General features: G+C 53.3%; 1 protein-coding gene across 1 annotated transcript in view; it reads right to left on the bottom strand.

Moving 5' to 3' along the window:
* Positions 1 to 12,809, bottom strand: part of LOC140385965 (anion exchange protein 2-like) — a gene marked incomplete at its 3' end in the record, with an annotated part of 360,889 nt that overhangs the window by 314,633 nt on the left and 33,447 nt on the right. The window contains exon 2 of the mRNA XM_072468609.1: positions 11,461 to 11,608. Within this exon, the coding sequence (XP_072324710.1) occupies positions 11,461 to 11,505 (45 nt within the window). The remainder of the gene's footprint in view (positions 1 to 11,460; positions 11,609 to 12,809) is intronic.

The following is a 12,809-nucleotide window of genomic DNA, read 5'->3' as shown; positions in this document are numbered from 1 at the left end:
ACGCGCAGGTCCCAACACGCCGCAAACGTGCAGGTCCCAACACGCCGCAAACGCGCAGGTCCCAACACGCCGCACACGCGCAGGTCCCAACACGCCGCACACGCGCAGGTCCCAACACGCCGCAAACGTGCAGGTCCCATCACGCCGCAAACGCGCAGGTCCATCAGGCCGCAAACGCGCAGGTCCCAACACGCCGCACGTCCCAACACGCCGCACACGTGCAGGTCCCATCACGCCGCACTCGCGCAGGTCCCATCACGCCGCACTCGCGCAGGTCCCAACACGCCGCACACGCGCAGGTCCCAACACGCCGCACTCGCGCAGGTCCCAACACGCCGCACACGCGCAGGTCCCAACACGCCGCAAACGCGCAGGTCCCAACACGCCGCACACGTGCAGGTCCCATCACGCCGCAAACGCGCAGGTCCCAACACGCCGCAAACGCGCAGGTCCCAACACGCCGCACACGGGCAGGTCCCATCACGCTGCAAACGCGCAGGTCCCAACACGCCGCACACGCGCAGGTCCCAACACGCCGCAAACGCGCAGGTCCCATCACGCTGCAAACGCGCAGGTCCCATCACGCTGCAAACGCGCAGGTCCCAACACGCTGCAAACGCGCAGGTACCAACACGCCGCAAACGCGCAGGTCCCAACACGCCGCAAACGCGCAGGTCCCATCACGCCGCACTCGCGCAGGTCCCAACACGCCGCACACGCGCAGGTCCCAACACGCTGCAAACGCGCAGGTCCCAACACGCCGCACACGTGCAGGTCCCATCACGCCGCAAACGTGCAGGTCCCAACACGCAGGTCCCAACACGCTGCAAACGTGCAGGACCCATCACGCCGCAAACGTGCAGGTCCCATCACGCCGCAAACGTGCAGGTCCCATCACGCCGCACACACGCAGGTCCCAACACGCTGCAAACGTGCAGGTCCCATCACGCCGCAAACGTGCAGGTCCCATCACGCTGCAAACGCGCAGACCCCAACACGCCGCAAACACGCAGACCCCATCACGCCGCACACGCGCAGGTCCCATCACACTGCAAACGCGCAGGTCCCAACACGCCGCACACGTGCAGGTCCCAACACGCCGCACACGTGCAGGTCCCATCACGCCGCAAACGCGCAGGTCCCAACACGCCGCACACGCGCAGGTCCCAACACGCCGCACACGCGCAGGTCCCATCACGCCGCAAACGCGCAGGTCCATCAGACCGCAAACGCGCAGGTCCCAACACGCCGCACGTCCCAACACGCCGCACACGTGCAGGTCCCATCACGCCGCACTCGCGCAGGTCCCATCACGCCGCACTCGCGCAGGTCCCAACACGCCGCACACGCGCAGGTCCCAACACGCCGCACTCGCGCAGGTCCCAACACGGCGCACACGCGCAGGTCCCAACACGCCGCAAACGCGCAGGTCCCAACACGCCGCACACGTGCAGGTCCCATCACGCCGCAAACGCGCAGGTCCCAACACGCCGCAAACGCGCAGGTCCCAACACGCCGCAAACGCGCAGGTCCCAACACGCCGCACACGCGCAGGTCCCATCACGCTGCAAACGCGCAGGTCCCAACACGCCGCACACGCGCAGGTCCCAACACGCCGCAAACGCGCAGGTCCCATCACGCTGCAAACGCGCAGGTCCCATCACGCTGCAAACGCGCAGGTCCCAACACGCTGCAAACGCGCAGGTACCAACACGCCGCAAACGCGCAGGTCCCAACACGCCGCAAACGCGCAGGTCCCATCACGCCGCACTCGCGCAGGTCCCAACACGCCGCACACGCGCAGGTCCCAACACGCTGCAAACGCGCAGGTCCCAACACGCCGCACACGTGCAGGTCCCATCACGCCGCAAACGTGCAGGTCCCAACACGCAGGTCCCAACACGCTGCAAACGTGCAGGACCCATCACGCCGCAAACGTGCAGGTCCCATCACGCCGCAAACGTGCAGGTCCCATCACGCCGCACACACGCAGGTCCCAACACGCTGCAAACGTGCAGGTCCCATCACGCCGCAAACGTGCAGGTCCCATCACGCTGCAAACGCGCAGACCCCATCACGCCGCACACGCGCAGGTCCCATCAAGCTGCAAACGCGCAGGTCCCAACACGCCGCAAACGCGCAGGTCCCATCACGCCGCAAACGCGCAGGTCCCATCACGCCGCAAACGCGCAGGTCCCATCACGCCGCAAACGCGCAGGTCCCATCACGCCGCAAACGCGCAGGTCCCATCACGCCGCAAACGCGCAGGTCCCAACACGCCGCAAACGCGCAGGTCCCATCACGCCGCAAACGCGCAGGTCCCATCACGCCGCAAACGCGCAGGTCCCATCACGCCGCAAACGTGCAGGTCCCATCAAGCTGCAAACGCGCAGGTCCCAACACGCCGCAAACGCGCAGGTCCCATCACGCTGCAAACGCGCAGACCCCAACACGCCGCAAACGCGCAGACCCCATCACGCCGCACACGCGCAGGTCCCAACACGCTGCAAACGCGCAGACCCCATCACGCCGCAAACGTGCAGGTCCCAACACGCTGCAAACGCGCAGGTCCCATCACGCCGCAAACGTGCAGGTCCCAACAGGCCGCAAACGTGCAGGTCCCAACACGCCGCAAACGTGCAGGTCCCATCACGCCGCAAACGTGCAGGTCCCATCATGCCGCAAACGTGCAGGTCCCAACACGCTGCAAACGCGCAGGTCCCAACACGCCGCAAACGTGCAGGTCCCATCACGCCGCAAACGTGCAGGTCCCAACACGCCGCAAACGTGCAGGTCCCATCACGCCGCAAACGTGCAGGTCCCATCACGCCGCAAACGTGCAGGTCCCATCACGCCGCACACGTGCAGGTCCCAACACGCTGCAAACGCGCAGGTCCCATCACACTGCAAACGCGCAGGTCCCAACACGCCGCACACGTGCAGGTCCCAACACGCCGCACACGTGCAGGTCCCAACACGACACATGTGTGCAAGCCCCAACATGCCACACGTGTGCAGGCCCCAACACGGCGCGCATGCGTAGACCTCAACACGACGCACGTGTGCAGGCCCCAACACGACACACATGCGCAGGTCCCAACAGACCGCAGATGCATATTATATTCCGAAATTCTAAAAATTCTAAAATCCAATACACACTCGCCCCCAAGCATTTTGGAATTTTCCCTTCCAGTCGGGGAACACTTTAGCAATCAAGGGCATTCAGCCTCTGACCTTCGGGTAAACGTTCTCCAAGACGACCTTCAGGACGCGCCTTAACGCAGAATCGCCGAGCAGAAACTTATAACCAAGTTCCACACACATGAGTACAGCCTCAACCGGGACCTTGGATTCAACCCCCACCAACTGACCTGGGCTTGCAAAATCCTACTAACTGACCTGGTTTGAGACAATTTACATCTCTTTAACCTGTGATTATCACTCTCCATCTGAACCTGTAAAGACCTAATTACCTGCAAAGACTTGCATTCAAAGTATCGTATTGATCTTTGACTTTGTCTATATATATATTTCTGGAACCCACCTCTTCATTCATAGATTTCATAGAATTTACAGTGCAGAAGGAGGCCATTCGGCCCATCGAGTCTGCACCGGCACTTGGAAAGAGCACCCGACCCAAGCCCACACCTCCACCCTATCCCCATAACCCAGTAACCCCACCCAACACTAAGGGCAATTTTGGTCACTAAGGGCAATTTAGCATGGCCAATCCACCTCACCTGCACATCTTTGGACTGTGGGAGGAAACCGGAGCACCCGGAGGAAACCCACGCACACACGGGGAGAACGTGCAGACTCCGCACAGACAGTGACCCAAGCCGGGAATCGAACCTGGGACCCTGGGGCTGTGAAGCAATTGTGCTAACCACCATGCTACCGTGCTGCCCCCTAATTCAACTGAGGAAGGAGCAGCGCTCCGAAAGCTGGTGATTCAAAACAAACCTGTTGGACTTTAACCTGATGTTGTCAGACTTCTTACCGCGTTCAAGATGAATGAGACAGCTATCTGAAAAGGGTTACAGAGAGAAGGCAGGGCAATGACACTGGGTGAACTGCTGGATGGTCTCCTTCTGCGCTGCAACAATTCTGTCATTCTGTAGGTTTTTACAACAATACGGCAGTTTCATGATCACCATCACTAGCTTTTAATTCCAGAGTTAATTAATTGAATTTAAATTTCCCCAGTTGCCATGGTGGAATGTGAACTCGTATCGCTAGAGAATCAGTCCATGTCTCTGCATTATTCGTCCAGTAACATTAGCACCATGCTATCAACCCCATAATCTGTGCACAGCAAAATCCCACAAAAAGCAAAGTGATAATGACCAGATACTCGTGTTTTAGTGACTTTGGCTGAGGTAGAAGTATTGATCAGGGCACCAGGGAGAATTCCTCAGTTCTTCAAAACATCATTGAACCTTCTGTCCAAATGAGGGAGGAAAGGAAGCCTCGGTTTCACCTCTCATCAGGAAGATGGCACCTCTGACAGTGCGGCACTCCCTCAGTACTGACCCTCTGACAGTGCAGCACTCACTCAGTACTGACTCTCTGACAGTGCGGCACTCCCTCAGTACTGACCCTCTGACAGTGCGGCACTCCCTCAGTACTGACCCTCTGACAGTGCAGCACTCCCTCAGTACTGACCCTCTGACAGTGCAGCACTCTCTCAGCACTCACCCTCTGACAGTGCAGCACTCCCTCAGTACTGACCCTCCGACAGTGCAGCACTCCCTCAGTACTGATCCTCTGACAGTGCGGCACTCCCTCAGTACTGACCCTCTGATAGTGCAGCTCTCCCTCAGTACTGACCCTCTGACAGTGCCGCACTCCCTCAGTACTGGCCCTCTGACAGTGCGGCACTCCCTCAGTACTGACCCTCTGACAGTGCGGCACTCCCTCAGTACTGACCCTCTGACAGTGCGGCACTCCCTCAGTACTGACCCTCTGACAGTGCGGCACTCCCTCAGTACTGACCCTCTGACAGTGCGGCACTCCCTCAGTACTGACCCTCTGACAGTGCGGCGCTCCCTCAGTACTGACCCTCTGACAGTGCGGCACTCCCTCAGTACTGACCCTCTGACAGTGCGGCGCTCCCTCAGTACTGACCCTCTGACAGTGCAGCACTCCCTCAGCACTGACCCTCTGACAGTGCAGCACTCCCTCAGCACTGACCCTCTGACAGTGCAGCACTCCCTCAGCACTGACCCTCTGACAGTGCGGCACTCCCTCAGTACTGACCCTCTGACAGTGCGGCACTCCCTCAGTACTGACCCTCTGACAGTGTGGCACTCCCTCAGTACTGACCCTCTGACAGTGCGGCACTCCCTCAGTACTGACCCTCTGACAGTACAGCACTCCCTCAGTACTGACCCTCTGACAGTGCGGCACTCCCTCAGTACTGACCCTCTGACAGTGCGGCACTCCCTCAGTACTGACCCTCTGACAGTGTGGCACTCCCTCAATACTGACGCTCTGACAGTGCGGCACTCCCTCAATACTGATCCTCTGACAGTGTGGCACTCCCTCAGTACTGACCCTCTGACAGTGTGGCACTCCCTCAACACTGCACCAGGAGTGTCAGTCTGGAGTGGGTCCGAATCCACAACATTCTGACTCAGACACGAGACGGCTACTGACTAAGTCACAGATGTCATTGAGAAAAGATACTGAAAATCTTCTGAAAGGCATGGGTTGCCCACTCAACCTCTCAATGATGTGAAACTTTAACGGGAAATCCATAGAGCTGAAGCTTTACAAATGTATCAACGGGTAGAATGCTGAAAGAAACTGCTTCACAAAGAATCTGCCGTCCACAGGCCATTGTTATCAGTCAGTCAAGGAGACATTGTAAATTCAAGGCCACCCGTCCTCTTATCTTAACAAGAAGTTTCCCCTCTTGATGTCGGCAGCTGTGAAACATTGAGGAATGTAGGGACAGGAGGAGAGCATTCAATCACTGGAGTGCATTGCATCATTCAATATTAGATCATGGTTGATCTGTGGTTTTGCAGCCTTGCTCAACAAAAGTCAAACAGTTTTCAGCAGAGGTGTTTTCTGTTTACAGAGTTAATGTAAGACAGAGATGATGATTTGATATTGCAGGTGCTGCTTAAATCCATTGCATCAACATGTCCTGCCCATAAAACGCAACCTCATTCTGTCTCAACATGCTCCCAGCATTTCTATCACATATTCACAACTTCTTCAAATTAGTTTGCAACACCCCACTTACATACACAACTTGCACTGATACACGCCCTTACCATAATAAAAGGTCCCAAGCTAGAAACAACACTGAGTCACATAAGGAGATGTAAGGGCAGATGGCTAAGAGCTTGGTCACAGATAGATGTTAAGGAGTTTCTGAAGGAGGATAGATAGAGAGCCACAGAGATTTAGGGAGGGCACACGTACCTGAAGACACGTTTGCCAGTGGTGGATGATGTAAATCGGGGATGGGCAGCGACCAGGCATGTGCTTAAGCGAGAGTGCGACGAGGCCGTTAAATTGAGGGAGAGGCCACAATCGAGAACCCCGCCGAGCGCCAATCTGGTTGCTATTTAACCAGCCCGCTCCCGTTGGTGAAATCAGGATCCCGCCATAGTGAGGCGAGAAACTAATAATTACCACTTAAGCCCAATCTCCATACAATTAAGGGGAGCAACCCCCTATCGAACGGCCCCCGCTATCCAACTGTCTCCCCGACAAGTGGTCCCATGGGTGCCGATTAGTATCCTCTTTAAAAACATGAAGCTGCAAAAAGGCTACTGCAAGGATCCGAGGAGGTGGGTAGCCATCTTCACTGGCATTGGGGTTGCTGCCCTGTGTTTGAAGGGGCTGGGGGAGCCACCGGGGGAGGGGGTAGCCTCGGTCAGGGTGGGCTAATATCGGGGGGAGGGGGGTTGTGGAGCAGGGGAGTGGCCGTCCATGACCTGGGCTATGCATTGGGGGGGGTGGGGGGTGTCTCAGCACCAGCAGAAACCTACGCAAGGAGTCAGAGAAAGAGGGAGCAAGGACAAAAGCAAAAGGTAGAAAAGTGAATAAGAAAAGTGATAGGTGGAGAATCCAAGGACAAAATTCAAACAGGGCCGGAGAGAAAAATATTGGGAGCAAGACAAGCATTGTGAAAAAGACAAACTGAAAGGCTCTGTGCCTTAATGCACGGAGCATTGGCAATAAAGTGGGTGAACTAATCGCGCAGATAGATAGAAATGGGTCTGATATAATTGGGATTACGGAGACACGGCTGCAGGGTGACCAGGGATGGGAATGTCCCAGGGTTCTCAGTATTTAGGAAGGACAGGCAGAAAGGAAAAGGTGGTGGTGTGGCCCTGCTGGTTAAAGAGGAAATTAACACAATAGTGAGAAAGGAGATTAGCTCTGACAATGTGGGGTCTGTATGGGTAGAGTTGAGAAATACCAAGGGGCAATAAACATTAGTGGGCGTCATATAGACCCCCAAACTGCACTGGTGAGGTTGGAAATGGCATTAACCAAGAAATTAGTGATGCATGTAAAAAGGGAATATCGGTGATCATGGGTGATTTTAATCTTCACATAGATTGGGCAAATCAAATTAGCCCCAAGTCCGTAGAGGAGGAATTCCTGGAGTGTATACGGGATGGTTTTCTTTTTTTAAATAAATTTAGTGTACCCAATTCTTTTTTTTTTCAAATTAAGGGGCAATTTAGCTTGTTCAATCCACCTACCTTGCACATCTTTGGGTTGTGGGCTAAATCGCTGGCTTTGAAAGCAGACCCAGGCAGGCCAGCAGCACGGGTTCAATTCCTGTACCAGCCTCCCCGAACAGGCGCCAGAATGTGGCGACTAGGGGCTTTTCACAGTAACTTCATTGAAGCCTACTCGTGACAATAAGCGATTTTCATTTCATTTCAAGATCTGGACAGGTTGGGCGAGTGGGCAAACCAATGGCAGATGCAGTATAATTTGGATAAGTGTGAGGTTATTCACTTTGGAAGCAAAAACAGGGAGGCAGATTACTACCTGAATGGTTGTAAATTGGGAGAGGGGAGTGTGCAGCGGGACCTGGGTGTCCTTGTGCACCAGTCGCTGAAGGTAAACATGCAGGTGCAGCAGGCGGTAAAGAAGGCTAATGGTATGTTGGCCTTCATTGCGAGAGGTTTAGAATATAGAAGCAGGGATGTGTTGCTGCAATTGTACAGGGCCTTGGTGAGGCCACACTTGGAGTATTGTGGGCAGTTTTGGTCTCCTTCTCTGAGGAAGGATGTTCTTGCTCTCGAGGGAGAGCAGCGAAGGTTTACCAGACTGATTCCAGGGATGGCGGGACTGTCGTATGAGGAGAGATTGACTAGGTTGGGATTGTTCTCGCTGGAGTTCAGAAGAATGAGGGGGGATCTCACAGAGACTTATAAAATTCTAACAGGACTAGACAGGGTAGATGCAGGGAAGATGTTCCCGATGGTGGGTGTGTCCAGAACCAGGGGTCACAATCTGAGGATTCAGGGTAAACCATTCGGACAGAGATAAGGAGACATTTCTTCACACAAAGAGTGGTGAGCCTGTGGAATTCATTCCCACAGGAAGTAGTTGATGCTGAAACTGTGAATATATTCAGGAGGCGGCTGGATATCGCACTTGGGGAGAATGGGATCAAAGGCTATGGGGAGAAAGCAGGATTAGGCTATTGAGTTGGATGATCAGCCATGATGGTGATGAATGGCGGAGCAGGCTCGAAGGGCCAAAAGGCCTCCTCCTGCTCCTATCTTCTATGTATCTATACCAACCCCTGGATCGTGTGCACCCGTTCTGGGGGCAATCCCAGCCCCTGCCCTATTGATCACCCATATCTCCTACTGACCGCGCGCGGAGGCCTTTGCTGCGCAGCTGAAGGCTTTTGGGAATTGGGAATCCTTGTTAAGTGAGCACTTCACACATCCAATTGTATTCCTGTGGGTGGGCGGGCCATGTAGCATGTGGGAGTTATTGCCCAGCACCCCTATCAGACCGTGAGGCCTAAACACTGCAAGAAGCAACACCTAGGAAGCAGCGGTCAACATCCAAACACCCAGGTGCAGGGCCCCAGCACTATGGACATTTCTACAACCAGAGGGTGGGGGTGTGCACCGGGGAGGGAACCAGCGTCCAGTCCAGGTAACGTTACGTGCAGGTGTCTGGGGTGCAGGGTCTCGAGTCCAGTGAGCAGGGGCCCCTGCTCACTGGCAGGGCATGCTGGATTGGGGAGGGGGCAATGGGGGGGACTAGAGGGTCCTGGGGTGGGAAACACCGCTGTTTGTCAGTCTCACACCTTCACGGCATGCTTGAGGGACCTCCTTCAGCTGCAGTGTTTCTAACTCTGTTGCTTCTGTATGAGATTGGACTGTGGGATCAGTTTAACATCCTCAACTGAAAGACAGCAAGTCCGACAACATTTAGGAGGATGCAAAACTTAGAAATTCCAAGCATCAGGAAAGACTAAACAAAAAGGACTTGGCTCCCCACTCTGCAACTGGATCCTCGATTTTCTGACCAACAGTCCAAATCAGTAAGAATGAACAACAACACCTCCTCCACAATAGTCCTCAATACCGGGGCCACGCAGGCTGCGTACTTAGCCCCCTACTCTACTCCCTGTACACACACGACTGCGTGGCAAAACTTGGTTCCAACTCCATTTACAAGTTTGCTGACGATACGACCATAGTGGGCCGGATCTCGAATAATGACGAGTCAGAATACAGGCGGGAGATAGAGAACCTAGTGGAGTGGTGTAGCGACATCAATCTCTCCCTCAGTGCCTGCAAAACTAAAGAGCTGGTCATTGACTTCAGGAAGCAAAGTACTGTACACACCCCTGTCAGCATCAACGGGGCCGAGGTGGAGATGGTTAGCAGTTTCAAATTCCTAGGGGTGCACATCTCCAAAAATCTGTCCTGGTCCACCCACGTCAACGCTACCACCAAGAAAGCACAACAGCGCCTATACTTCCTCAGGAAACTAAGGAAATTCGGCATTAACCCTTACCAACTTTTACAGATGCACCATAGAAAGCATCCTATCGGGCTGCATCACAGCCTGGTATGGCAACTGCTCGGCCCAGGACCGCAAGAAACTTCAGAGAGTCGTGAACACCGCCCAGTCCATCACACGAACCCGCCTCCCATCCATTGACTCCATCTACACCTCCCGCTGCCTGAGGAAAGCGGGCAGCTTAATCAAAGATCCCTCCCACCCGGCTTACTCACTCTTCCAACTTCTTCCATCGGGCAGGAGATACAGAAGTCTGAGAACACGCACGAACAGACTCAAAAACAGCTTCTTCCCCACTGTCACCAGACTCCTAAATGACCCTCTTATGGACTGATTTCATTAACACTACACCCCTGTATGCTTCACCCGATGCCGGTGCTTATGTATATGTTGTGTTGCCCTATTATGTATTTTTTTTTATTCCCTTTTCTTCCCATGTACTTAATGATCTGTTGAGCTGCTCGCAGAAAAATACTTTTCACTGTACCTCGGTACACGTGACAATAAACAAATCCAATCCAATCCAAAAGCTCATTTCCTCTCAAACTCCTGGGAGTGTTTGTCATTGGTTATGTGAATCTAATTAGACTGAGGGGGTGACTTCATAGAGGTCTTTAAATCTATGAAGGGTTTCAAAATTGAATAATTGTAGAAAAGATATCTCCACTTGTGGGAAGCCTAAAACTGGAGACCATCAATATAAGTTTGTCACCAATAAATCCAATAGGGAATTAAGGAGAAACTTCTTTACCCAAAGAGTGGGAAGAATCTGGAACACGTCCCCACATGGAGAGGTTCAGGCAGAAAGCATAGATGCGTTTAAAACGTTGGATACACACAAGAGAGAAAGGAATGAGAGGCTATGATGAGAGGTGTGGGAGGAGGCCCAGGTAGACCTTAAACATCAGCCTGGACCAGTTGGGTCGAATGTCTGACTGCGCTGTAAACTCTAGACCTTCTGGAGATTTTGTAGCTTCAGCCCTTTCCTGTGTGGACCTCCCAGATTAAATCTCATGTCAGGACCATAATGTACATCATGAACAGGTTGCTTACCACATGAATTACCAGCATTAAAAGGCTGCAGCAAGATTTATTCGTGTTAACAGCATAAAGGCAGCAATTACATGGCACGCAATACAATGAATTTCAACAGGGACGCTCCCGGTGAAAATTGCCCAACAATTTGTGGAGCAGCAGAACTTGTGACTTACCTCCTGCTCGCTGCTGGTTATTTTATTAATTAATAATGCTGAGTGGGGCAGCTAACCCACTTTTCTCACCTCTGCCATTTCAAATATACCTCATCATAATCCATTGGAGTTAATACAACTCCCTCACCATCCCCTCTCCCTCAAACCTTCTCCCCAAATTATCAATCCCAAGGACAAAGTACACCAGTTGTTCATTGGAAAAAGGGTTCTGGATACTTACACACTGAACAACGATGTGAATCTCTGGTGAAACCGGCGAGTCCATCGTGCTGATTTGACGTAGCGATGTAGACGTTATCTGAAGACGTCCCTTTTTAACCTTTTTCCTGTTCACGCAAATTCAGTGAATGTCTTTGGGACAGCATAACCTGTAAATTCAGATCGAGGAGAAACAAAGTCCATCACTACTTCTTGTCTCACTTCCATTCCAATGTTTTCCATTATAATATCCTATCCCATGGAAACAGCATGCTTGAGGGAATATAGGATACTTGACACATTAATATCATTCTCCAGTCAGGGGTAGTGCTGTCGGTGCTTTGTGATCTCCCGCTTCATCCGCCTGCTCCAACCAGCTCCACTATTCTGGGCACGACTTAACCACTGCGTGGCACCTGGCATGGATTTGGGCGCGCCGGTTAAATAGCGGGAAAGGCCAAAATCCAGATTTGCGCCGGGCGCAAATCAGTTTACCATCAAACCGGCCCACTCCCGATGGGAAGGTCTGGCTCGAGCCCAAAGGTGGCGAGCTGATCATTAACCCCAATTTGCATTAATTTCCATCTCATTAGCGATATTGACATTTTTTGTTTTTTAAATATTTTATTGAGGCATTGATATATTCACACAACAAAGAGATTGAAGTTAATGGCAACGGTTCCCTGGGAATTAACTGCCGCCCCATCGAGAAATCACGCGGGTGTTGTTTAGTACACCCTTTTAAAAACATGAAGCTGGCACAACGGCTGTTGCAGGGACCTGAGGAGGGGAGTAGCCATTTCCCGGCACCGGAGCTGCTGCCCCAGCGCTCGGGAGGAGGACCCCTCATGGGGGTCGGGCTTGTTTGGGGGTGCTGAAGCGTTCCAGGTCGAAGTCGCCCCTTTTCATTCGAGGACTTCAAGGCATCTTTAAATATTGTGAATACCCATAACAGGAGCAACTACAGCTGCTGTCTGTCTGTCTGTCCGACCAAACACTTTCAGGACAAGCTCTGCTCTTGGTTCTATGCTGACGGTCACTTTAACTCCCGTTGACAGTGAGCAGCCTCTAGCTTCACAGCTGAAGGCTTTTGGGTAATGAGGAATTGGCCTGGTTAGTTGTGAGAGCACTTCACCTCCATCGACAACGTGATGAAGCAGGTTCCCCTCAACACCGGTATCTCCTCCAAGGCCATGAGCATCATGAACTCGTTCGTCAACAACATACATAGAAACGTAGAGAAAACAGATGCAGGAGGAGGCCATTCGGCCCTTCGAGCATGCTCCACCTTTCATTATGATCGTGGCTGATCATCAAATTCAAGACCCTACACTCGCCTTCTCCCCATATCCCTCGATCCCGTTAGCTCCA

The sequence above is a fragment of the Scyliorhinus torazame genome, chromosome 11 (assembly GCF_047496885.1).
Source record: "Scyliorhinus torazame isolate Kashiwa2021f chromosome 11, sScyTor2.1, whole genome shotgun sequence".
Taxonomy (NCBI): domain Eukaryota; kingdom Metazoa; phylum Chordata; class Chondrichthyes; order Carcharhiniformes; family Scyliorhinidae; genus Scyliorhinus; species Scyliorhinus torazame.
The sequence above is the reverse complement of the archived record's forward strand: the minus strand, read 5'-3'. Positions and strand labels throughout refer to the sequence as shown.